The sequence below is a fragment of the Rosa rugosa genome, chromosome 2 (assembly GCF_958449725.1).
Source record: "Rosa rugosa chromosome 2, drRosRugo1.1, whole genome shotgun sequence".
In the NCBI taxonomy this organism is placed as follows: Eukaryota; Viridiplantae; Streptophyta; class Magnoliopsida; order Rosales; family Rosaceae; genus Rosa; species Rosa rugosa.
This window is the reverse complement of record NC_084821.1, coordinates 9927288-9952212: the sequence shown is the minus strand read 5'-3', so window position 1 is coordinate 9952212 and position 24925 is coordinate 9927288. Positions and strand designations below refer to the sequence as shown.

Genomic DNA, 24925 nt, shown 5'->3' with positions numbered 1-24925 from the left:
GCTGTGTTTAGTTTCAGTTCACCCAATCCAAACCTTGCTTTCTCTCATACTAATCACCAGATCTGAGACCCTCCTCCATCCCACTACCCTCCACCACCCCACCGTCCTCCTCCACCGTCGAAGCTTCCTCGTGGATAACCGTTTGCTTGCTCCTCCCTTCCTTTCCTTGGGTGGTTGTCTAGTTTACCGATCTGTTCGGCAGTTGTCACAAGCAATCACATGGTTCAAGCCCCGTGACAGGCGTGAGGCTGGGATCTCCTTCGCAGGAACCCAAACCTCTTCGGACCGGGGAAAAAGAAATGGATCTGGCATTCGGAAACCCATTAATAGGCGTCGGCGAAATACCTCCACCCCCCTCCGTCGGTGGTTCTCTGATCTAGCTGAGGAAGATGAAGATTGCAGTTTTTGGGCTGGGCTTTGTCTCCCCTCTGTGGGATCTTGTTCATGTTTTAGGCTTATGCTGTTTGACCTTTTGGGCTTAGTGTATTTGGCCCTTTTGGGCTGTGTGTATTATGCTGGGCTTGTTGCCTTTAATTAATGCATTTTACATTTTGATCTAAAAAAAAAAAACCAATAGTGTTAGGGTGAAAATTGATTTTTTTTTTTTTTTTTCAGTCGATGGCAACAAATGTTTTCAAATCAAGTTACCATCAATAACGCCAGTTTGGGGTATTGCGGTCCATATATAACCCCTAGAACACAAAAAAAAAAGCAGAAAAAGTGAACCCTCATTCTAATCTCCCGCCAAAATGTCAGAGCCGTTTCGTTCACTCGTTTTGAACAGAAGGTCTGATCTTTCACCATCTTCTCCAATCTGCCATCTCTCTCTCTCTCTCTCTCTCTCTCTCTCTCTCTCTGTATAATTTAAGCCTCTTATTGCAGATTCGGCGATGAGACTCTTCGCGTTCTGGAATTAATTTTGGTTTCCAAGGAAGTGAAGTCGTCGGTGGAAGTCCGATCCGGCTTGAGGCAGTTCATGAGGTCTGAATCCCTCTCCGTTCTGAAAGAAATTTCTGAGAAAAACGTCGAGGAGAAGCTTCTGATGCTCGAATTTCTCGTTCGCACTTTCGCGCTTGTCGGCGATGTTGAGGTATGTCCAATCAAATTCTCCCAATTTCGTTGTTTTCACCGTTTATTATTCTTCTGTTGCGGTCAAAAATTGAATTTACCGGATTAAATTCTTCGAATTTACTGTTTAGATCTGATTAGGTAATGCTTGTGGATCGGTTTGTGTTTGCAGAGTTGCTTGGCTTTGAGATATGAGGCTTTGCTTTTGCGAGATCTCAAGTCTAGAACTCATCAATGGCTAGAGGTGCCATATCTGGAATGGCTGAACTTTGCTCAGCAGTCACTGGACAATGGTTTCTATTCAATTGCAGCAAAGGTCTGTATGATCATCCTCTCACTGTCCATTGCTAACTTATTTGTATCCTCAAATTTGTGCTGAACTGAAGCAGAAAAGAAAGTAGAGTTATTTTTTATTTCGAAATGTGTACGCTTAGACTATGATCGATCATCATCACTATCGGTCACTCTCACTTGGTTGTTTTCTATAACCAATTGCTTGATTGGATCCAGATAGTAGTAGTTGGAGATACAGGTTCATTATCTTGAATGACTCAGGAAGGAATTTGGAGCAATTAAACTTGTTGATAATGTTTTACTTCAGCATAACCTCATTTGAACTTTGTTATGATTTGTGTTTATTGCTTGTTCCACCGGTGTCTAGAATGAGCTGTTACAAACAATCAAGGGTATTTTTGCTATATAAGAAGCCTTATTGTCTATTAGATGAGCCGGAGAAGATATTCTAACTATGAAATGTTCATTTTCATATCAAATAAGTAGCAACTGTGCGTGTTTGGTTACTTTGTCCATGTGAAACATTGGTCTTCAATCTTGTAATTAGAATATCACAAGACTTTCAGGTCTGTGTCTTGGCTTCTAAGCTTTTCCTGTGCTGTTACAGGCTTGTGAAAATGCATTGTTATCCCTTAAGGGGAAGTCTGCTGAACAGCCTACACCAGATGGAGTTTGCATTGAGAGGATATCTACTGAAGACCCCAAAACAGATGAAGTCTTTGAAACTGAACAAGTTATTCAAAAGATAAAGAAACTCAAGGAATGTGCCATGGCATCTGCTTCTTCCCACTCAGGTATGTCTTGGTAATTGGATAATATCCAAATAGTTCTGTTAAATTATATCATGTTTGGTATATATGACAGAGTCTTGGAGTCAATCTAAGGAGTTGATAAGTATATCAAGTATCTAAAGTGGTTGTTCCGGTTAATAATGCTGAATTGCCTGCCTTGACCGCAATTTAATCTAATCATGATACGGGGCTAATGTTTCAGTCCAAAAAGGAGAGGGTTTGTATTCAGGGGAAAAGAGCCTCAAGTTTTCACCACAAAGTAGTGGCTATAAATGAATTGATAGGTAGTGTAAGCTGCAGTTCAGAAATCTCTGTAAATAGATAGCTTAATCAATTCTCGACCATAAGATAAGACATCTTAAGAATCAATTCATTGATTATATAGTGTGTGGTCTAAAATACTCCGTATCAAATGGCACTACATCACATCCAAGAAACCTTACCGAGTTCAGTTCCCTATCTTGACATACGGTATAGTTAAGAGGATGCAATTTATGTCTCGATGATTTAGATTGCACGACTGCTAATACCAATCATACTATAATTGTTCAAATAATAAGATCGGGATATTGACTTGTGATTCTTGATATTAAACAATCCACATGGTGTGCTTTTCCTTTGTGGTTTGCCTATTAGGTTACTCTTTGTGATTCATCTTTGACGACAAGGATTTATGTTAACATATAATTATTGCTGATGTTAACGTATAATTATTGCTGATTTCAGTTCAAACGCAAACGGCAGACTACATGAAAAAGAGACTAAAACAGAAGAGTATGGTGTGCTCTCCAGTTCTCAAGAAGACAACATGTGTAGCGAGCACTTTGTTCAGAAATGGAATCAAAAAGCGGAATCAGCGAAAATTGAATGAAAGCAGAAGCTTATTGGGGTGGAGTTGAGTGGTTGATGGCTAGTAGCGTAGTCAAATCATAGACGTTGCTAACACCCTTGTGCTCATCTTAGAAAGGAACCTTGAAGTTCCATACTCAGCAGAGGAAGACTATAGTTGTATTTGGTTTGTGTACCAAGTCCTGTACTTTAGAGCAGGGTTTGGATAAACTGTTATAGAGTGATTGGGCTGCCATATAAGTCAATAACAGAAAAGATATTTGTATATTGTATTTTGGACTATTGGGTGGAACTGTGGCTCGTTGTACTATTAAAAATAAAGAGTGTTTTTGATCTTCTATATGAACTCAACTATCAAGTTACTCGATGAAGGAAATAGATACGAAGTTGTACATAACCGATAAAAAGGAAGTTGTATACGAAGTTGCAGCAGGCACAGGGCAGATGGCATTCAGCTTGCTCACTTCTTAGGGCCCAAGGACAAAAAGAAGGTGCTCTCATACTTAGCTGTTTCTCTTTTGATTATTCTGTTTTTATATTCTAGTCTATATCTTTTCTGCGCTTGTATATTTTATGCTGGGCCTGGTCTTTTGGGTACTAATTACTTGATTAGAATCTTAAATATGCAGAGGCAGCAGCTAACAGCTATACAGCAACAAATTATTAGAGTGGCCCTGCCGCTTTTACCACCGCTTTTGTTTACCCCCAATATTTTCAATTTTTCATGGCTGGCATTGGAAATCCAACACCACTCTGTTCATGCAAATTGAAATTTCAGGTCAGTAGCCATTTGAACTTCCCCACTTCTCAAGCTTTCATTGTCAAACATTGCTTCTATTATTATCCTCCATTTTAGAATTTGGATTCGAAAAATTAAGAAAACCATACATATGATCCATATCTCAAGAATCGAATCTTCCATATCACCAAGCAAGTGCATTCAATGTTTGCATCGGAGGCTGCATGTTTTATATTTTCTCAAAATTGGTGAAAGATGTCTGTTTTTCCTCTACTTTATTCATTTGGTTATAATATGCAGTAAAAACAAAAAGTTTACATGGATCTCACCGTCTAGAGCTTAGAAGTTTTTCTTCTTCCTAGAGCTTAGGGGTTTGAAACTTGAAACTGAAAACTGAAACTTTATAGGAACACGCGTTTTCTGAGGTTATGCACTAAAACAAATTCAACTTCTATGACCCCATTTTCCTTACTACATGTCTAAGAGTCTAATTAAAACCACAGACTTGGTTTATAATCGAAGACAAGGAAAAAAAATGCTTCACTTTGGAAATTATTCTATGCACAAATGACCCAACACTTATAAGATGATCTCAATCTTTGATATTTATAATTAATATTTTTATTAATAACCTAAGAGTGTATTTAATATAATCTAACCATCTATTTATGTTGGTGTGTAAACAGCTATTCTTTGCAAGTAGATGACAATTTCATCCGTCTTTTTTGTATTGATGACTGATTTCTTGTTGTTAAATATGTGTTAAAACTTGTGATTGGCTTGTAAAGAATAACGACTTACTTGCATGAAATGAGTCAAGAGTTCTGCAGTAGTTGAATAAAAGAGAGATACGTATGCCATGACAACTAGGAAAGAGTGCTGTTTTCCTCGGAACAAAAGATTAGAAGCTTGGAATCATGTGGAGAACATTAAATGCAAGAGAGTGAGAATAGGTCTTAGGGTTCCACACTTCCTAATTGTTTTAGTTTCAATCTCTCTCGAAACGGGTTTCCTGTTTAATAAATTCTTAACCCTTTGCTTCATGTCGGATCTCATTAATTGGGTCACATTAATTTCCTGGTGTGAGTCGTGTTATCATATATGCTTAATTGTATTAATATAATGTATACATGTGATGCAGGATATTTAAAATTAATTGAAATATATTACAGTACTGGTTGTGACGTGTTAATACTGGATGGTTCGCAGTCATGCAATGTTGTACATGCATGAATTATTATTCCTTTTTTCGTTTAAGTATTTCAGGAACTGAGATTTGAATTTGATAGCATAAAACAGAGGTGTGACTCCTAACCTTTGATTCAAGCACTTCTCTGCCTTATTTCACCTGTTCCTCTGTTATCTTCTCAAATTTTATAGTTGATTAACTGTCTGCATGTGTAGGTGTGATTATAATAAACTGGTACAGACAATTTCTCAAAAATATCAAAGTATTGCTTTTGGCTCACAGCAATGTCTCTTCTATGCATGTCTTTGCAGCTAGGATAGCTATATCTATAGAGCAATAGACTTGTTTCTTTGATTTCCATATATGTGTGGATTTGTATGACTGGTAGATGATTGAGAACGTAGAAGTATTAAAAACCAAGTTATACAAGAGTAAAGAGAAAAAATTAAAGTATTAAGGACCTGCATGTGTATACTGGAAGCTTTACATAATACAACACAATCATAATGTCTGTCAAAATGTATATGTTTTTTTTTGTTTTTTTTTTTTTGTAAATGGTCAAAATGTATATGTTTAATTCAAAGTTATACATGATATCCTCTTGAATTAAGGGTTAAGATCTATATACAAAAAGCTGTAGATGATACATGTAAAATCATAATGTTTGTCAAAAATTTTATGTTTAATTTAGATGTCATATATGAGATCCTTAAAACCAAGGTTTAAGAAATTGATATCAAAGAATTGTTGTTGGTCAAGACTAATTATAGGACCACATGAAAATTAGAAACAGGGCCATATATAATTAGTATACACTTCCTAGATGTATCAAAGTTAAAATTTGGTTGTTGGGGTGTGTGAGATAGAGTGAGAGAGAGATTAATGTCACAAATGTAATGTTTCTCCATGTGAATGTCCGCCCAACAAACATTCACGTTGAGTCGACCATCTCTCTCGGTGTCTTGGTCCGGGCTAGGGTTTCACATCACTTTCATTTGTGTGCATTACTTTACCCTAATCACCCTCTCTCTCTCTCTCCCATTAATGGCTTCCACATTATCTAGGGTTTAATATTCATTTGTGTGCAATTTCAATAATCACTTTCTTTTTTCTTCTCTTTCCCTACTCGTTTTGCTCATACCAAGACATGAAAATGCAAAAGAAGTAGAATGGAAATAGAAGGGTCAAATTAGAACGTGAAATCCACACAACTGCATGGCATTTCCAACCTATTGCTGTTTCATACCCTTCACCGCGCCTAGGCGGTGGTCAACCAGAGAAGGATCTATTCTGCAATGCTGCAGAGGTAAGTGACAGAACTGCCCTTCCTAATCACATTAATCCAAGGAAGTTATGGCTAGAACGGGAACTTTCATATATGAAAACACTTAATTTGTCTCTTTTGGTATTATCCAGATTCCCAGGCTTTAAGTCTATGAATTGGATTATAATTGTTAATTAACGTAGTACCATTATTTTATTGGTAAAGCATGTGGAACCATTCTACCCTAGACCACCACCCTTGGACTAATATAAATATGCAATCTCAGCTCCTCCCCCTTCAACACACACATGCACTAAACTAGTTTCCTTCTGTTATAGTTCTCCACTAGCTCTAAATTTGTTCGTTTATCACATATACTTCTACTTCAAGAGAGAAATTTGGGTTGTTCTTAGGGTGAAATGGGAGGAACTTCACCATGTGCTTCGTGCAAGTTGTTGAGGCGCCGCTGCGCCAAGGACTGCATCTTTGCCCCTTACTTTCCTTCCGATGACCCTCATAAGTTTGCAATTGTTCACAAGGTCTTTGGTGCTAGCAATGTCAGCAAAATGTTGCAGGTTTCTATTTCTCTGTCATTTCCGAAAACTAACATACAACCGTTGCATATAACTTTTCTCTCGCATTGTTACATGACAGTCATGTGACCAGTTTAGTGAGACTGAAGTTGTGTAAACTAGCTAGGTTTTATGTGCTAATTGTTCTGCGATGTACAGGAGCTTCCGCTTCATCAGAGAGGAGATGCTGTGAGCAGCTTGGTGTATGAAGCAAATGCAAGAGTGAGAGACCCGGTTTACGGCTGTGTTGGTGCTATATCTTTCCTGCAGAATCAAGTTTCGAATCTGCAAATGCAGCTCGCGGTGGCTCAGGCTGAAATACTCTGCATCCAGATGCAACAAGAGCCAGTTGTAGCGACCTTACCCGCATCGCAGATGCTAGATCATCACCAATATCAAGATCACGATCAGAAATCCCTTCTCTTGTCCAATAGTCACGACTTCAACAACATTCCACAGTACCTCAGCAGCTTTGCTTCTTCCAGCAATGTAATCCAAGACCCTCTTAAGAGAGAGTCTCTATGGACTTGAACATTTTGCTTATGATTTCGAATCGATCGAGCTTTGTCAATCCATCATCGTTAATTTCAATACTAGTTTCTTTTCATCTCTGTGTGCGATCCGCATGTGCAAGAAGAAGGCATGTGTTTCAATTTTTGTGCGTGTGAGAAAAAGAGAAAGGGGATGATGATCTGGAATTCTGGGTCAACCCCTGCATGTGGGAGATGGAGTAAAGTAGGGTTTACAAAGCTTCCCTTTTCTTACTATAGACGTCAGCTTCTAAAGTAGTCCCTCTTTGACTAGTATTTTCATTTCAATTTTTCTTTCATTTTCGTTTACCCGTTTGCATTGGACCCATAAAATTTTTCCTGCGAGTTATACTATGCGTAGAGGAAAAAGAAAAATACCCAACTACAAGAAGTTGTATGAAATATCTCTATCACGATAATCTGTGACAATTTTTAGGGTAATAATCTGAGACCAAAGCCTTACCACTCCATTCCCACCCTTGATGGGGCTCGAACTCTTGACCTCTTATATATGAGACCAAAGCCTTATCACCCCACCAAACACACACACCCCAAAACATTGTTAGGGTAATAATTTGTGATAATAACACAATCAGAGAATGAATATGAGAACATGTTGTACACGTTATACCTACTAACAGAATTTCTCTATACAAAACCGACTTATAAAAAAAAAAGCACTAATATGCGATAGATATTATTACCTCATTTCGTAACAAATTACTATTCACTGTGTCAGTAGAGTATATGTACTTCCCCTCAACGTCAAGAATGAGGTCACCTCTAGGCTAGGGGTAGAGCGAGTCAAGAATCCAACCTTTGCATTACATATGGTATGTCATCACATTAGACCATCGTTGTGCCTTTGAAGCTTTAAGACATTATGAAGTGAGATATATATGACACTCATTATATGTACTTGTAAAATATATCACCAAGATGAAAGTTTTTTTTTTTTTTGAGGGAACCAAGATGAAAGTTCATAGTAGAGACAAATGTGTATGTCCCCGAACTAGCTAAGTAGGTTTACATATATATGTTCACATTACTCTAGTGTAACTAATTAGAATGTGTTTTTTTTTTTCCTAATTTTCAACGTATAATCGGTGGAGTCTTGTCTGAGCCTTGTAATGCTGACAAGTGAGATTCTTCAGTCGCGTTCAAAATAGGAGTGCATGGCAACTCAACTCGATCAATCTTTAGGCCAAACACCCCTACAAATTTATATTACAGCTAGCTAATCAAGCTTCCTTTAAAAATTTGAATGCCTAGCTAGCTAGCTAGGGTCTCACATGAGGGGCTACAAACCAAAACGAAATATCCAGTTCAAATTTTAATACAAAATAATTAGATCAGACGACCACAATGATCTGCATTTTAATAACGTGCATTCGCAACTATATATAGGCAAGGCATACAATCCTCTTCCCTATATATAGTATTAGTATTAGCACAAATTGTCAAGGCAAGACCTTGGATTTGGAATATATGGGCGGTGGGTTAGTGTGTGTGATAACGTACACATTTATCCTCTTAGAAGCTGGAACCATTTTTCTCTGCCATATATGAATGTTGGCTGGCTGGCTAGCTAGCTTGCTAGCTTGCTACTAGTTCATTTGAGGAGACTAGGAGTCTCTCTACTCTCTAGCCCATGTTTGTCTTTGAGTGTGAGTAGCTGCTATATCGATCTTGAGTGAGAATGAACAACTTTAACCTAATCTTTTGTTCTTTTCCTCAAATGAAGAGACACGATCAGGGGCAAATCCAGGATCAAAATATTGGGAGGTGAGCTAGATTTATATAAAATCATTTCTTGCCGAAACATTTTGTTGTTTGAGTTTTGAACTAAGAAAATTAGGGATTGACTGTCGAAATAGAAAGAGAAATAGAGAGGGAGGAAATGATGGTTGAGGAAGACTGGATGAAGAAATTTTTCAGGAAAAAGATGTTGAAGGATATCAGGTTTGGTTTATGTATGCCTTACTAAATTAGGATTATTTTCTATTGTTGTAATAGTAGAGAATGTTCTAGATTTCTAGATTTAATTAGAATAGGATTCGTTGTACTCCAAGATTATATACTTGTACTCCCTATAAATAGAGGCTTTTTTTTTTTTTTTTTTTTCATTTTTTAATAAGAGGATTAAAGGATTTCACTCATACCCCCATGGTAACTCGAACCCATGACCTCGATCTTAGATAGCGGATGCTCTAACCACTGAGCTAACACCACTTCGTTACCTATAAATAGAGGCTCCTATTATCAATAAAAGACACAATTATTCTCTCAATTCTCTCTTTGTTGCTTTCAATATTCTTAAACAAAAGAGACATTGAATGATTTTTCTTCTCTAGTTAGACTAATACTATATTAACTCTATAGGTATTCATTTTTTACCAGAATTCTATGTTGGGCTGCAACCTATGCAGTATAGGCATAGATCCATCACTGGACATGATATTTGATAAAATACCTAAAAGAGAAGTGAAAACGATGAGAATTATTTTTAAATAGCTATTAGTCTCCAACGAAACGTTTGACTTGAATATTGTGAATATTATTTCTTAAATTTTAGTATTGTTTTGTCTATGTGCACCACATTTAAAAACCGTAGTTATGTTTCTTGATCTAATTATTTTTTCAAAAGAGAGACAAAATGTCTCTTGATCTCTGCCTAGGTTCCAACCTACGCAGCCTAGGCATACATTTGCCACTAGACATGATATTTGAAAAATACCTCCAAGAGAAGTGAAAACGGTGAGAATTATATGTCTGAATAGCTATTAGTCTCCAATCAAACATTTAATTTGAATATTGTAAGTATTATTTTCTAAGTTTAAGTATTCTCTACGCACCACATTTAAAAACCACAGTTATGTTTCTTGATTTCTTTATTTAACAATAGAGACAAGATATTCAATAAAATATATCTAAAAAAATGACAGAGATAATAAAGACCTGAATGGCTATAAGTCTAGCCGTCTAGGTATCTGTCCCACTAGTCAGTACATGTTCAATAACAACTCATTCTAGTATTTACTCATTTAGACCATTCTAGACCAATGACAAGTTCTTCATAACCCTCATTTTCAATTTTACAGTTATTTATATACATGCAGGACGTTACAAACTTAATTTTGAGTTGCTCTGATTTTAATAAGTTTTATTGCTAAATTAGGGAAGAGGATTGTATGCACCGACAGTGCAAGTGCACTATCAGTTATTTTAATCTCTAAAAAAATAACAGCCACTCATCTAATCCACTCATTTATATATTTTAATATCAAAAAAATTACATTCATTCATATTGCAAGTACCCATGCACTGACGGTGCATGGAATACACTCTCCATGAACCCTAGAGTTCAAGTATAGCGACGGCGACAGAACTGGGACCGGCATTCTCTCTCCACGCCGAGTTGAGTAGGCCTCTGTCCTTTGTTAGATCGCGGTTTTATAGGAAGAAGGAGTTGGCTTTCGTGGTTGGGTATGTACAACGATTGTTGTGTTGATCAGATCTCGGGCTGGTGGGATTGCTAGATTGGGAAGTGAAACAAGTGCAGGTGTCTGGGTATCGACGCTGCACAGACTCTGTATTAGCGAGGTGCGGGAGGAGCTGTCAAGGTCAGAGTAGCGAGGATTCTCCTTTCCGGCCGGTCCTCTGTGGGATTGAGGACTGTTGACCGAGAAGGCAACAGGTCGTCGATGTTGATGCACGGGAGGAAAAGCCGGTTGCCAGAGCTATGGTCGAACAGTATGCCGCTGGAGGACATGACGACGGTGAGGCAAAAAAGTAGCATGATTCTCCTCCTCTGTTGGCTTGGGCTCAAATTTGGGCTGATGGGGCAAGGGAGTCTTCCTGCTAGGCAAGACTTGATTTGGGCTTGGGCTCAGGTTAAGACAATCTGAGCCCTAATGTATTAGGGTATTGAACCTATGTGAGGTTGGATTATCTTCTACGAGTCTTCTATGACGTTTCTAGTGTCTTGCTTGTACTACAATTGTGTGATTGGCAACTAGGAGCTAGTTGAATTATTTCTTTTCCTTAGGAGGCGAGGTTTTTTCATTCTTGTATAGGCTCGCTTAAATGTAAGCGTCCTAGTAATCTATAATAGTTTGCTTTAGCTTAGGTAGGTTACTCCAGAACTTCTTGACTGATTTCTTATGTAAATTTTAGTAGACTACAACATTTTTACTGTTGATCTAATGAATTCAACTTTTATTTCAAAAAGACAAGTTCTTCATAAACTTTAACTTATAACTACTTTGTGAGTCGGCATTGCAAAAATACCCAATTGGGTGCCGGCTACTATCAACCTCCACGCTTCCGTCTTCCCCCTCTCTCTAGAAAGAAAGAGAGGGTAAAGAGTTGGAAGTCGAGGGTTGTGGGTTGTGGGATGTGAAAACTACTCATTGGCAGACTGCCTCAATAGACAATAGGCATGGGATGATAATATCTTGCTTTACCAACAACGCCCCACAAGTTGGGAATGCCAACAACTGGGCTTCTGGCGTTTTCCAATTATAAATCTAAGACTGTAACTTTAACAATATGGGTCTTCTTTATACTCTTCCTGATTATATCTGGACTGCATACATGACCATTTTCTAGATCTTTTCTTTCTTGAAGCTACTATATGCTACTCCACTATGGCTGTCAACATATGCACATACATACAGAGCAACTGAACAAACCCTTTGATGATCCTTGCTTATCAAAGCTTTTTGTTCACGTGCTTCATGCAACATTTGAACAAAGTCTTTTTGGTCATATGCATATTGCATGTAGTAGTAAAAAGGCTCTGTAGGGTCCTTCTCTTCAACTTCTGATGAGGGCATGAACCAGCCAATGGGGAGAAGATAAGGTGACACGTAGGACGAAAGGAACCCTATATACGTTTTCCATTTTCTTATGCTACATTCAAATTTGGGTGCTCACATAGTACATACAAAGAAAGAAAAAGAGACTATGGGATAAGATACTAAGATGAGGTACCATTCATTCTTCAGAAGCCCAAAGAAGGAGGAGCAGCAGGTGCCGGACAGTGCTAATTCTTCCGAGGATTTCTCTGACACTACCAAAGATGGTTATGTCAATGGAGAGATTGATATCATGGATGACTTGGAGCGCATTTGGGGGATCGAAGACGGAGACGAAGACGATGAGAAGCTACCGAAGGGTCACAACATGTTTACTGGTCAGGAACTTAATTGGGATTTCATGGATTGGGATGAGTTTCCTAATGGTGAAGAAGGGGATGGAGAGGTAGAGAATGAAGTGTTTGGTGATTCAGCTGAGAGGTGCTTTTTCGAAGAGGAAAGTTACTGTAAGAAGGTTGTGAAGAGAGAGAGTAGTACTGTTGGGTTTTGGGATGATGATGAGGATCTGAAGAAGGTGCAATTGAATTTGAACTTGAATTATCAAGATGTATTGGATGCTTGGTCTGATCGTGGTTCTCTTTGGGCTGAGGATTGTTCATCACATTCTTCCAAGGCTGCTAGCATTGGCAATTATGTTAGTACTACTACTCCATTGATTTCTCATTTCATTCTCCACTTCTTTTACCTTTTCACTTTCATATTTTCCCCAATTTCAAAATGCCCTTAGTATTATAACCTGCATTTATTTCCCTTCTTCATTAATGGTTTCAAATAAGGAATGCTATTCGCACTCTCCAGTTGTATTCTTGTACTTCTGCGTGAAAGTGCAAATAACACCAATAAACTTGTGCCTTTCTCTTCCTTTTCCCAAAAACTTGAGGTACGGAAACACTTAAAACTCTTGATTCTTTTTCTTTTAAGGAATGCAATGATAGTTACTCATTAACTTGATATTAATTCATTTCTCAAAAGCAATTTTTATTTAGATTTCTAGTTTTTGCTCTCCAAAATCAATATCTTAATGTCTTAAAACACAAGAAGAGAGCGCATAATGGCAAACTAAACATAAAAATGAGAGACCGTATAAAAATTAGATGGTGTCGAGTCCGAAAACTACATTCTAATTATATATAGATTGAGTATGCTTGTTCTGTGTAAATGTATCTGGAAAATGGAATATTTTGCTTAGTGTGCATTTCTTCTGATGATGATTAGATGGGAGAGGTGCCAGTAATGGAAGAAGAGAAAAGTACAAGAAGGGAGGCAAGTGTTCTGAGGTACAAAGAGAAACGTCAGTCTAGACTCTTCTCCAAGAAGATAAGGTACCAAGTCCGCAAGCTCAATGCTGATAAAAGACCTAGACTCAAGGTAAGTCATTAGGTCAATTCTTTGTCTTCATCTCTCTCTCTTTCTCATCTCTTTCCCTATCATGGATTTGAAAGTTCAGGAATTTGAAACTAAAGTTTGGTTTGGTATTGCAGGGTCGATTTGTGAAGAGAGTTTCGTGATAGATCGATGAAATATCTCAACAAATATCTCATCCAACCCGTCGACTTTTCCTTTGCAGAAAATATCTTCCTCCTAACTACGTGGAATTAAGAACCAATGATGAAAAATATCTCTATTTTTTTCTGGAAGTACTTGATTAAAGCTTCTGTTTCTGGGGTCTACTTATCATCAAGACATGATCATATGTTATAAGGTCCCTCTTGGATACAGTCTTTCCTATGACATGTTCAGGAGTAATTATTATGCACATCGAATACATTACGTTGTGATGATTAATGACGTATTTGACAAATTGTTAATCGACATATTGTTAGTGTATTGCCTTTTTTTTCTCTTTTATATATTACCATGATGTAGGGGGTTTTTTTTTTTCAAATTCTAAATTTTTCTCTAAATTTGATAATTAAAAGACAACCTAAACTTAAATTTTAGTAATTCTTTACTCCAAATTGATAAGTTTACATTCTAAAACTCAACATTGATATGTAATGTAGCAGATATACTAAGTAAATTAGTTTGTGACTGACACATGGAATTTTTGTGTATAATCTCGATAATAACTCACGAGAAATGAGCAAGAGTCAACTTTATTTCAGTGGACTGTCAAGCATTGGAATATTTCATGGACACTATTATTGATATCAACTGATTGCATCGTAGTGGTCCATCTCAAGAACCATTTTCTTTTGCTTACTCTTTGTGGTACCTTATTGTGTAGGTACTAGTAGTGTCATTGTCTTTACAATTATGCTCGCACAACATCACTCACGTAATGTGATCACTCATCCAAATTCAAGTGAGGCTCCAACAATTGTGTTCGATCATATTGATCTAAATTATTTTGATGAAGTTGATTGGACGAAAATCATTCACTAATCCATGTGCAGTTGCAATCAAAGATCCAACATTTCAATACGAACTTGTACTGAATGTGCATTTGTGGTCCATATAGCACACTGTTCAACATGATTTTCTTCAATTCTTGATTTAAGCTAGGTGAAAAGCTTTTAAATGAGAGTGATTGATGTTTAGAATATTTAATTTGTTAGGTCGTATTTCACTTATGAATGTTTGATAATTGAATTCAGTTTAACGTACATAGCATAAGAATTTTGGTCTTCTCCGAATCAATTTAATTGTTGAAGTATTGATAATTTTTGTTCATAATAATGTGATCTTAAATTAGAATTCGCCCTCCATAAAATAAAGAACACAACGTTTCTACAATAATTTTCCAACCTTTAGTCCTTCCTTGGCGGATCAATATTTTTGAATAGTTACCTTCAACTGATGCTACTTTTACCTTTCTTTATGTCATTTTGTTTGTGTTGTGTAACTTTTGTATTATATGTGGTCCTTTGAAAGAGTGGGACAATCACAGTGGACCATAAGACTTCGCCAGAAATTCAGCCCATATTTTTTCTTTTTGCAAGAGAGAGTTTCAATTCAAATTTTCTTACAACAATTTCAGAATACAACAAAAATTATATATGAAAGAAACTAGACAAATCAGAAAAAGAACTGAGCGAAACAACTAAAAGTGTAAATTCAAATGCCTTCGTATTATATGTCACATGAAACTGAAATTGTAATGATCGTAATCAAATAGCTAAAGAATACTCGAATTGGCCATTTGTTTGCATTGATAATTCTTGTAAAAATATCTAAAGAATGGTTCCTTGGACGGCAGGCGACACAAAGAATGAACAGATAACGCTCGAATATGGGTTCCAAAATGACCCAAACTCACGGGCTTTGCGAGAGTAGGCTCAAATAGCCCAACAAATAGAAATGACGTCCTACGTAAACGAATCTCTTTTTGGCGCTATATTAACCGCCGGTCTCTTTCGTCGTCGTCTTCCTCGATCTGCTCACTCCTCTTTTATCTTCTTCTGCTTTCTTTCTCCCTCCTCGAACTATCAGCCCACTCCCAAAAACCCTAATTAATGGACCTCCACACTCCCCATCCAACCACCCCTAATTGCCACGTGGTCGCATTGCCCTTCCCCGGCCGCGGCCACATCAACCCCATGATGTGTCTCTGCCACTCCATCGCCGCCATCTCCCCCGACACGACCGTCTCCTTCATCGTAACCGAAGAGTGGCTCGGCTTCATCGGATCCGACCCGAAACCCGACAACGTGCGATTCGTCACCATTCCCCAGGTCATTCCCTCGGAAATCGGTCGCGGCAAGGACTCTCCCAGCTTCTACGAGACTGTTCTGAAGAAGATCAGAGCGCCGGTGGAGGAGCTCCTCGATCGGCTCGTGCCGCCGGTGACGGCCTTGATCGCCGATACGTACTTGGTGTGGTCGGTTGAGATCGGGAATGTGAGGAATATTCCGGTGGCTTCTCTTTGGACTATGTCGGCTTCTGTCTATTCGGTGTTTCAATATTTTGATCTACTCGTTCAGAACCAGCATTTCCCTGTCAGTTTGGCGGGTACGTAAATCTAACTTGATAATTTGATTTCATTTTTACTTGGAGCAAATTACAAAAACAGTCCGTAGCAGTTTAGGTTTTAAACTTTTTTCAGGGTTATAATTTTACAGGTTTTAAATTCGGAAGTATTGATCTAACTTCATATATAGAGTGATAAACTAGTTTCTTGTGATGTATTGATGTTCATAGATCATTCTACCACAATATGAAACTGGCCGTGCTATTACACAAAGACGAAGTCAATAGGAAGTCCAATGTAGATAAACTAGTTTCATTAAATGTTATCAGCTAATTTCTTCGACTACGTACATGAATTGGACCTATCATCAGATAAAGTTATAATCAAAAGGGAAAGACTCACAAACAGTACCTGAGGTTTGGGTCACTAATAACTTTCGTACCTCAAGTTCAAAAAATATCAGATTGGTACCTGGACTTTCAACCCCGACCCAAGATACGTACTTAGAAATAGTAAAACCGTTAACAAGGTTAACTTTTCAAGGGCAAACCTATCCTTTCACTGTTCATCTTCTCCAAACTCTCTCCATCTCTCTGCAATCTCAGATTTTTCATACTCCAATATAAGTACCATTCCTTCCATATATAAACCTCTGCTCTCTGTTTCTGCTTCCACCACTCAAAAACAAGCCTCGTACTTCTTCTAGGCACCCCTCTCTAATCTCTCATATATAAACCTCTGCTCTCTGTTTCTGCTTCCACCACTCAAAAACAAGCCTCGTACTTCTTCTAGGCACCCCTCTCTAATGGAGTCTTCTTCTGCTCCTCCTCCTCCATTCCCCCAACCCAAAAGCCCTAGTTTTTGCCTTTCAATCTCCAACCTTGTCCGAGCAGGAGGGATGAACAAAGCATATCATCAGTATTTCTTTGCAAGACACTGTGGATTAAGTTGGGTCCTGACACAAATGAGACGTGAACCCAACTCCACTAGCTCCTGCATACCCCAAAACAAACACACATAAAATAGCACATTATGACTTACAGATTCAAATTGAATTTCATCACAATCCCAATCGCAGAATGCGAATTACCCAAAGCGTTGAGCTACTCCTTGGCAGGGGGCTGAACCTCAGCTGCCGCCGCAAGGCCTCAACGATCTGTCGAATGGGCTTGGGCTCATGGAATCCAGCGACTACAACTTCGATGCAGGCTGCTGCTACTGGGCCACCGTGTTGAACTAGAACCGACACGAATTCGGCTCGCTGCCCAACATCGCAATCGAGTTGTTGTTGGCGGTGGTGTTGTTGCTAGGGTTGGGCATAAGGGAGGGGTAGGAATTGGGACCCACTATCATGTTGGGCTGCAGCGGAAAAGGCTACTACTGTGGCAGAGGTTGCGATGGGGCTTCCCGTGAATCCAATTAAGGAGAGATCAAGGAGTGTAATGGGAGGGAGGGAGGGAGGGAGCGAGAGCGAGAGAGAGAGAGAGAGAGAGAGAGAGAGAGAGAGAGAGAGAGAGAGAGAGAGAGAGAGAGAGAGAGAGAGAGAGAGAGAGAGAGAGAGAGAGAGAGAGAGAGAGAGAGAGAGAGAGAGAGAGAGAGAGAGAGACGTACCTTGTTTAATGAGACAGAGAGAGAAGAGGTGATGCAGAGAGTTTGGAGGAGATGAACAGTGAAAGGACAGATTTGCCCTTGAAAAGTTAACCTTGTTAACGGTTTTACTGTTTCTAGGTACGTATCTTGGGTCGGGGCTGAAAGTCCAGGTACCAATCTGATATTTTTTGAACTTGAGGTACGAAAGTTATTAGTGGCCCAAACCTCAGATACTGTTTGTGAGTTTTTCCCTAATGAAAAATTATATTATGTATCCAACTACATATATATAAATATAGAGAAATTTCGTATGATAGAATAGTTTCATGAAATATTCACAAGTCAGATCACTATATAAAACATGGCTACCATCACATGAAGTTATATTGAGAAGTTCTATTACGCATTTAAGATTTGACACATGATTTATAGACTTTATGTAGTGATAGACTAGTTCTATGAAATATTAAGATACCGATCTATTATTATATAAAATTGACGTAACAACAGAGTAAATTTGTCTTTTTTACTATATTGATTCTTTAATGCACCCCAAACAACTTTACTCTAAATTCTCTAATACAAGTATGGTTTCAATTTTATGGTCTTGATTCTTTGTATACGTAAAAGGCATATGTTTCAATTGGTAATAAAATTAGTCTACCAAATTGATGAAACTAAAAGGCCTGACCTCAAGCTCCCACAATAAGACAACTTACCATGCATTATTGATTGTTCTACTATTTACCTCCTTCTGTATCTAAAACCGTATTGGTTTTTTTTTTTTTTTTTGTAGAGAGTGGAGAAAAGAGGGTGGACTATATCCCGGGGCTTCCTTCGACACGTGTGGCGGACCTTCCTACGTGTTTTTACGGAAAAGGGCTTAATGTCCTGAATAGAGCTTTAGAATCGATTTCAAGCCTATCTAAAGCACAATACCTTTTGTTACCTTCAGTTTATGAGCTTGAACCAGAAGTGATCGACGCTTTGAGGCAAAGTGTTCCAATCCCGGTTTACCATATTGGGCCTACCATACCCTACTTCAAAGTGGAAGCCCATTCAATGCCCAATGAGGATCACTATTTTGATTGGCTTGACAAGCAACCTAGAGGTTCAGTTTTGTATGTGTCACAAGGCAGTCTGCATTCACCTCCTCAAGCTCAAATGGATGAAATCGCCGCCGGGTTGAAGGCTAGCGGTGTTCGGTTCTTTTGGGTGGCGCGTGAGGAAGTGTCGAAGCTGAAAGAGAAATGTGGTGACATGGGGATTGTGGTGCCTTGGTGTGACCAATTGACAGTGTTGTGCCATTCTTCTTTGGGTGGGTTTTGGTCACATTGTGGCTGGAATTCGACCTCTGAAGCTGTTTTTGCCGGTCTTCCGATGTTGACTTTTCCTATATATTGGGACCAAGTACCTAATAGTAAGATGATCGTTGAAGATTGGAAAATTGGGTGGAGGGTGAAGAAGGGTTCGGGAGAAAAAGGTTTGGTTAGTAGAGAAGAGATTAGTGGGCTTGTTAAAAATTTTATGGATTTGGAAAATGAGGAGGGGAAAGAAATGAGGAGAAGAGCAAGAGAGCTTAGTGAAATTTACAAACAAGCAATCAGAAAAGGTGGGTCATCTTATAACAGTGTTGAAGCCTTTATCAGTGACATATCAAAGATGAAATGACATATGAAGATGAGATAGAAGCAATGTTGGATCAAATGGGACATTGTGTCATTGATATATGATGTACGATGAGTGGAAATAAAGATTCAAATAATTTAACTAATTAGCAGCTGCATGTAGTTCTTGTTGATATTAAATTTCAACTAGTTTCCATGATCAAATTCCTATTTTCTAAAGTTAAAAAATCAAAAGGGGAAATATCACCAATGATCACTGGATTATAACTTATTCGACACTTAACTCACTGTATTTTCAACAAAATCACTTAATTCACTCAATTTTACATCCGTCTTTCATTTAACTCACTGCCGTTAATTCTACCGTTAGAAGCCGTTAAAATTGAGGGTATATTTGTCAAAACACTTAAAAATCATTTTTAACTTAAAAAAACTACATTTATCAGACTTTTTTTCAATTTTTTTAAATTTCTGAAATTTCTAATAAAAAATGATTTTTTTAACTTAAATATAATTTGAAAAAAATTTGTCTTTTTTTTATAAAAAAAAGTTAGAAATGCATTTTTTAGTGTTTAGACAAATATACCCTCAATTTACATTTATTAGACTTTTTTCAATTTTTTAAATTTCTGAGATTTCTAATAAAAAATGATTTTTTTAACTTAAATATAATTTGAAAAAAAAATTTTGTCTTTTTTTTTTTTTTTTAAAAAGAAGAAGTTAGAAATACATTTTTTCAGTGTTTAGATAAATATACTCTCAATTTTAATAGCTTTTAACGGTAGAATTAATGACAGTGAGTTAAGTGAAAGACGGATGTAAAACTGAGTGAGTTAAGTGATATTGTTGAAAATACAGTGAGTTAAGTGTCGAATAAGTCATAACTCAGTGACCATTGGTAATGTTTTCCCAAATCAAAATCCAAAACAATGCACATCCAAACAATAAAATACTAAAAATAGACAATTTAAATTCACCTTCAACTCGAGATTTGGTTTAATTCATGTTCAGAGGCTCAACCCAAGCAGAGACGTAGCCATATACAAGGCTACTTGGGCTGCAACCCATCCCAAAAATGTTTATATATTATGAAATGTACAATACTTACATGAGTTTCTCATAGATTAGTTGGTTAAATGTTTGGTTTAACACAGATTAGGTCTTTGGTTCGATCACCAATAGAATAGTTTTTTTTTTCCTTTTCTTTCTTTCTTCTTTTACTAATTTTCTTTTTCTTTTTCTTTTTTGGGTCTATTCTTTTTTACTAATTTTAACATCAAAATATTTCTAGCTTTATCTATTCTTTTTCATGATGGGATTGAGTATAGTAAGTGAGCTGTATTTCTCTAATTTCAGTTATTTACAGTTGGTACAATTATTGTTAATCGATAAAATGTGTATCACATAGGTATTAAAAATGAACTCAATCATTTTTTAAAAATGTATATGCTTTTAGCAGCAAAACAAAAAAAAAAACTTATTGTTCTAGCCAACCCGAACTTGACATCTTGGATCCATCCCTGTAAAATTAGCCTAAACCATTTTCAATTTCTGGCTACGTCCCTGAACCCAAGTATGTGCATTCAAGTTAAAGATAATTCAAAGTTGCTTATTTGTGCAAATGAAACAAAATACATTTTATATTTGTTGGTGTATTTTAAACGAGCTCTTACTCGATCAAGACATTTGTAATATCAATTCTAAGTTTATTGAAGTCTACTTATCTACTAATAACTTGCCACAGTAATGTCATTCACTCATAAAACACTAATTAGCACTACTAGCAAAACAACAATTATCCGCGGATTTTAATCTGTGGGTAATAAGACTTTCTCACACTGAAATCCGTGTGTGATAGCTTTTACACACAGTACACGCACAGATTGGTGTTACCGTGCGATTTGGAGGGGGGGTAATGCTCATCTCACACGGATTATGTTGTCCGTGTGAAAAGGTTACGTGGGCCCCACTATAATTCCATTAATATAAATTACCGGAATAAAACACAATCCGTGTGAACAACTCTATTTCACACGGATTTCTGTGCCAAATGTGTAAACTGTATTTCACACAGATTTCTGTGCGGGATATAACTCACACTGATTTCTGTGTCAAAACTTATAACCTTATTGACACGGATTGCCGTGTGAAACCCCTATACTCTTATCTCACACTGATTTCAGTGTGTAATAGTGACAGCATTTAAAAAAAAAATATTTCTGCTAATTAATTTGCAACCTGAACATAATAATACTTTTATTTCTCTACAATAAACATACTTCAAACATTTACAATGAAGTGCTTTACATTAAAAAAGCAAAGAAATTGTAAAAGATTTTGTATCCTCTTCAATAAAACCATGAGATTCAATGAGATAATAGAGACTTGGATTACAGCTAGTAATATACTTTCAGTTCCTCCTGATGTCATGTTTCCACATATTTGTCCTCCAGAAGACTTTTTTTTACTTCCAAGCATTGCAGCTGTCATAGCAACCACTTCTGCTTTAAACCGTACAACACTCTGGAATACATCCATATGTAATGGATTGGTATGTGCAAACCTGAAAGCCAAATCAAGCCACGTTCAGACAAGAGGTAAAGCCAAATATACAGGAGAAGTGAAAAGAGTCGGAAAACGGAGAGGAACCAGTTTCATCAGATATGCCAAAATACAACACAAGCTATAAATTAAAGCACTGTAACAGACACTCTTGAGCACGCATAACCACAATAGTATCAACGTAAACAAAGAACCCTATTAAACTTAGACATCCAAAGAAGTAGAGCTGCCTCATTAATTAGAGAAAAATGTCCTTCGAATTCACTTCCTCCAATATATCTGCAAACAAAAAACAAAGCTCAATGATTCATGATGCCTGTGTCATCCCCAGAGTTGACATATTCCGTGAAACCACACGTATCTATGTGTATGATGGGTAGTTGAACATAAACAAAGAACACAGAATTTTGGTAAAAAAATTTTGAACATACACTGTACCCGAGCATTTGCCTTGCCAAGCCACATCTTTTCTTTTCTCGTCTTTCATTTGTTCCAGAACTCCCGCTCCCAACCCTGCGTCAGGCAATTCAGTTCTCCAATTTTCTCTCTTAGAGTTACCACCAGACTGTAATTTATCCACCACCTGCTTGTTCAACAACACATCCACAAAATCGAGAGAATGAGAAACTACCATGAGATGAAAAAACCTCCCCTAATTTAATCCCCATCTGTAATTCAAAGCTAATAGTAACAAAATCTGCATTTGCATACTGTTAAGAACTAAAGCGAGAGGGCCCCAATTCAGAAACCTTGCTACTGCTACATCCAACTCCCAATATTAAATTCAAGACTTCCACAACTTGCTTGCTGGTGGTGGCATTTAAAGCTTATCTATGTGGTGCTCACTCAACTATTATTCCCATCTCACTTCAATTAAACGCCAACAACATTATTAAACGCCAACAACATTATTATACCAACCCCAGAAACAATCAAACAAACAAAAATGCCGCGAAAAGCCGAAAACAAACACTAAACTTTCAAAAATGAATCAACAGTAAATTCACGCACCTTTTGCTTCTTCGCGTCTATGCCAATTTCCTGGGCGGCGGCAGAGGCGGAGGAAGAGACGCCGGCACAGAGAAGAGGGAAGGATGGACTGGAGGGAGGCGGTGCTTGACGCTGGAGGCGAGCAATGGAGTGGAGGAAGGAGGTGCTTGACAGTGGAAGTGAGCAGCGTCGGCGCGTCGATTGTTGCCGGAAGTCAAGGAGGCTGCTTTAAACTCGGCGGAGGTCGGTGAGGTCCGTGATGGTGGAGGTGAGTCACGGTGGTGACCGGAAGTGGGTGTCGAAGGAGAGAGAAAACAGATCTTGAGGCTTTCTGTTTTTCTTGGTTTGCAGGTGAGGGAGAGATGAGAGAGGGAGAAAGTTTAATCGGCTAAGAAAAACCGAAAAGGGTCAGAGAGAGAGAGAGAGAGCGTGTGAGACTACTAGGGGAGGGAAATTGAATTTGTTCCAAAAAAGTGAGCGGGAAAAAATTTACCACGAAAATCCGTGTGAGATACATATATATTTACCACTGATATCTGTGCGTATTTGTTTCGGTAATATATAACTGTCATGTTAAATATTGTTTACACGGAATTCTGTCTCTATTCGAGTTTTTCACACGGAATTCTGTAACTAATGGTTCTTTTCACACTCTATTCCGTGTTAACATTTCACACAGATATGCGTGTGTTATTCATTTTAGACAGATGTCTGAATCAAAAACCGGTCAACCCTTTAAGCGCTTCTACTCCCTAAGGGGAGCTGACCCTTGAGGAGATAAAATTTCAGAAATTTTGACATTAGTTGATATAGCTTCTACCCATGAGAGCATGAGAGTTTACATACCAAAAAAATAAGTTACGAGTGAGCGGTTATGAGCATATTAGCTTTATGTAGTGAAAAGGTTTAGGGTTGACATACTAGATCGAAACCCAAACGACGATGAAAATAGCTGAAATTTTGAACACAACCATTTATTCTTATCATGATAACATCCTACGGTCGATTTTGATAAAGTTTATTTCCTACGCATTGTTGCTTATAGAATGTATACTTTTCATTATAACTAATAAACTAGTTATACCACATTAGTAGACATATAAGAATTTTGTGCAATCCAAAAAATAAAAATTGAAAATCGATAAATTTGACATTACCCATCTATTTATAGCGTATTAATAGGTATGGTGTAAAAAAATTAACTCAATCCGCCGTTCTTTCAATATGAAATAAAGTGGTTAACCTTATATACACCTATACTTCCCTAAGGGAAATAAAACCACGAGGAGATATACTTTTCAAATTTTTTACATTATTTGGTATACCTCATATTCATGAGAGTACGAGAGCTGACAGATCAAAAAAATAAGTTGCGAATGAGCGGTTATGAGCATATTAGTTTTATGTGGTATTTAGGGTTCATGGTTGATCTAGTAGATCGAGACCAAAACGATAACAAAAATAGCTGAAATTTTGTCCATAACTATTTATTCTAATCATGACAACATCCAACGGTCAATTTTGATAAAGTATATTTCCTCTACATTGTTGCTCGTGGAAGGTATACTTTTCTTTACAACTAATAAACTAGTTATACCACATTAGTAGACATATAAGAATTTTGTGCGAACCAAAAAATGAAAATTGAAAATTAATAAATTTGACATTACCCATCTATTTACAGTGTATTAATAGGTATTGTGTAAAAAAATTAACTCAATCCGTCGTTATTTCGATATCAAATAAGTGGTCAACCTTATATACACCTATACTTTTTCACACGGAATTTTGTAGCTAATTATTCTTTTCACACGGATATCCGTGTGAAAAGGTTTTAGTTTTTACACAGACATCTGTTACTGTTGTTTATTCACACAGATTTCTGTATGTAGTCTCATTTTTCACACCGAATTCTGTAGCTAATTGTTCTTTTCACAAGGATATATGTGTCAACATTTTCACACGGAAATCCGTGTGTATTACTTATTTCACGCAGAAATCTGTATCAAATACTTATTGTAACGGAAATCTGTCCATCCGTAATTCACATAACAAACAAAATTAATGAT

The 24925-nt window shown here is 37.4% G+C and overlaps 4 protein-coding genes and 1 long non-coding RNA gene across 6 annotated transcripts; 4 read left to right on the top strand and 1 right to left on the bottom strand.

The window, feature by feature from the left end:
* Positions 1–664: 664 nt before the first annotated feature.
* Positions 665–3323, top strand: LOC133733466 (protein DOUBLE-STRAND BREAK FORMATION). The gene is made up of 5 exons (XM_062161091.1): positions 665–787; positions 883–1090; positions 1241–1384; positions 1970–2156; positions 2880–3323. Exons 1-5 carry the CDS (start codon positions 750–752, stop codon positions 3050–3052), a joined length of 750 nt encoding a protein of 249 aa, XP_062017075.1. The 5' UTR covers positions 665–749; the 3' UTR covers positions 3053–3323.
* Positions 3324–4451: 1128 nt separating this feature from the next.
* On the top strand, positions 4452–7371 carry LOC133733468 (LOB domain-containing protein 12). 2 transcript variants are annotated; one of them, XM_062161093.1, is made up of 3 exons: positions 4452–6236; positions 6585–6769; positions 6926–7371. In XM_062161093.1, the coding sequence occupies exons 2-3, from the start codon at positions 6614–6616 to the stop codon at positions 7295–7297; spliced, it is 528 nt and encodes a 175-aa protein (XP_062017077.1). In that variant the 5' UTR covers positions 4452–6236; positions 6585–6613; the 3' UTR covers positions 7298–7371. The 2 variants fall into 2 exon arrangements, with proteins under 2 accessions (XP_062017077.1, XP_062017076.1); XM_062161092.1 differs by having other exon boundaries at positions 4453–6236; positions 6608–6769.
* Positions 7372–12211: 4840 nt separating this feature from the next.
* On the top strand, positions 12212–14017 carry LOC133732182 (zinc finger protein CONSTANS-LIKE 7). Its single transcript, XM_062159668.1, has 3 exons — positions 12212–12810; positions 13392–13544; positions 13658–14017. The coding sequence occupies exons 1-3, from the start codon at positions 12283–12285 to the stop codon at positions 13682–13684; spliced, it is 708 nt and encodes a 235-aa protein (XP_062015652.1). The 5' UTR covers positions 12212–12282; the 3' UTR covers positions 13685–14017.
* Positions 14018–15560: 1543 nt separating this feature from the next.
* Positions 15561–19467, top strand: LOC133732488 (UDP-glycosyltransferase 87A1-like). The gene is made up of 2 exons (XM_062160052.1): positions 15561–16127; positions 18473–19467. Exons 1-2 carry the CDS (start codon positions 15632–15634, stop codon positions 19345–19347), a joined length of 1371 nt encoding a protein of 456 aa, XP_062016036.1. The 5' UTR covers positions 15561–15631; the 3' UTR covers positions 19348–19467.
* Positions 19468–22072: 2605 nt separating this feature from the next.
* Positions 22073–23025, bottom strand: LOC133728159 (uncharacterized). The gene is made up of 3 exons (XR_009855644.1): positions 22878–23025; positions 22298–22449; positions 22073–22145 (listed from the first exon to the last, which is right to left on the bottom strand). It is a non-coding gene; the product is annotated as an uncharacterized LOC133728159 (long non-coding RNA).
* Between the last annotated feature and the right edge of the window lie 1900 nt (positions 23026–24925).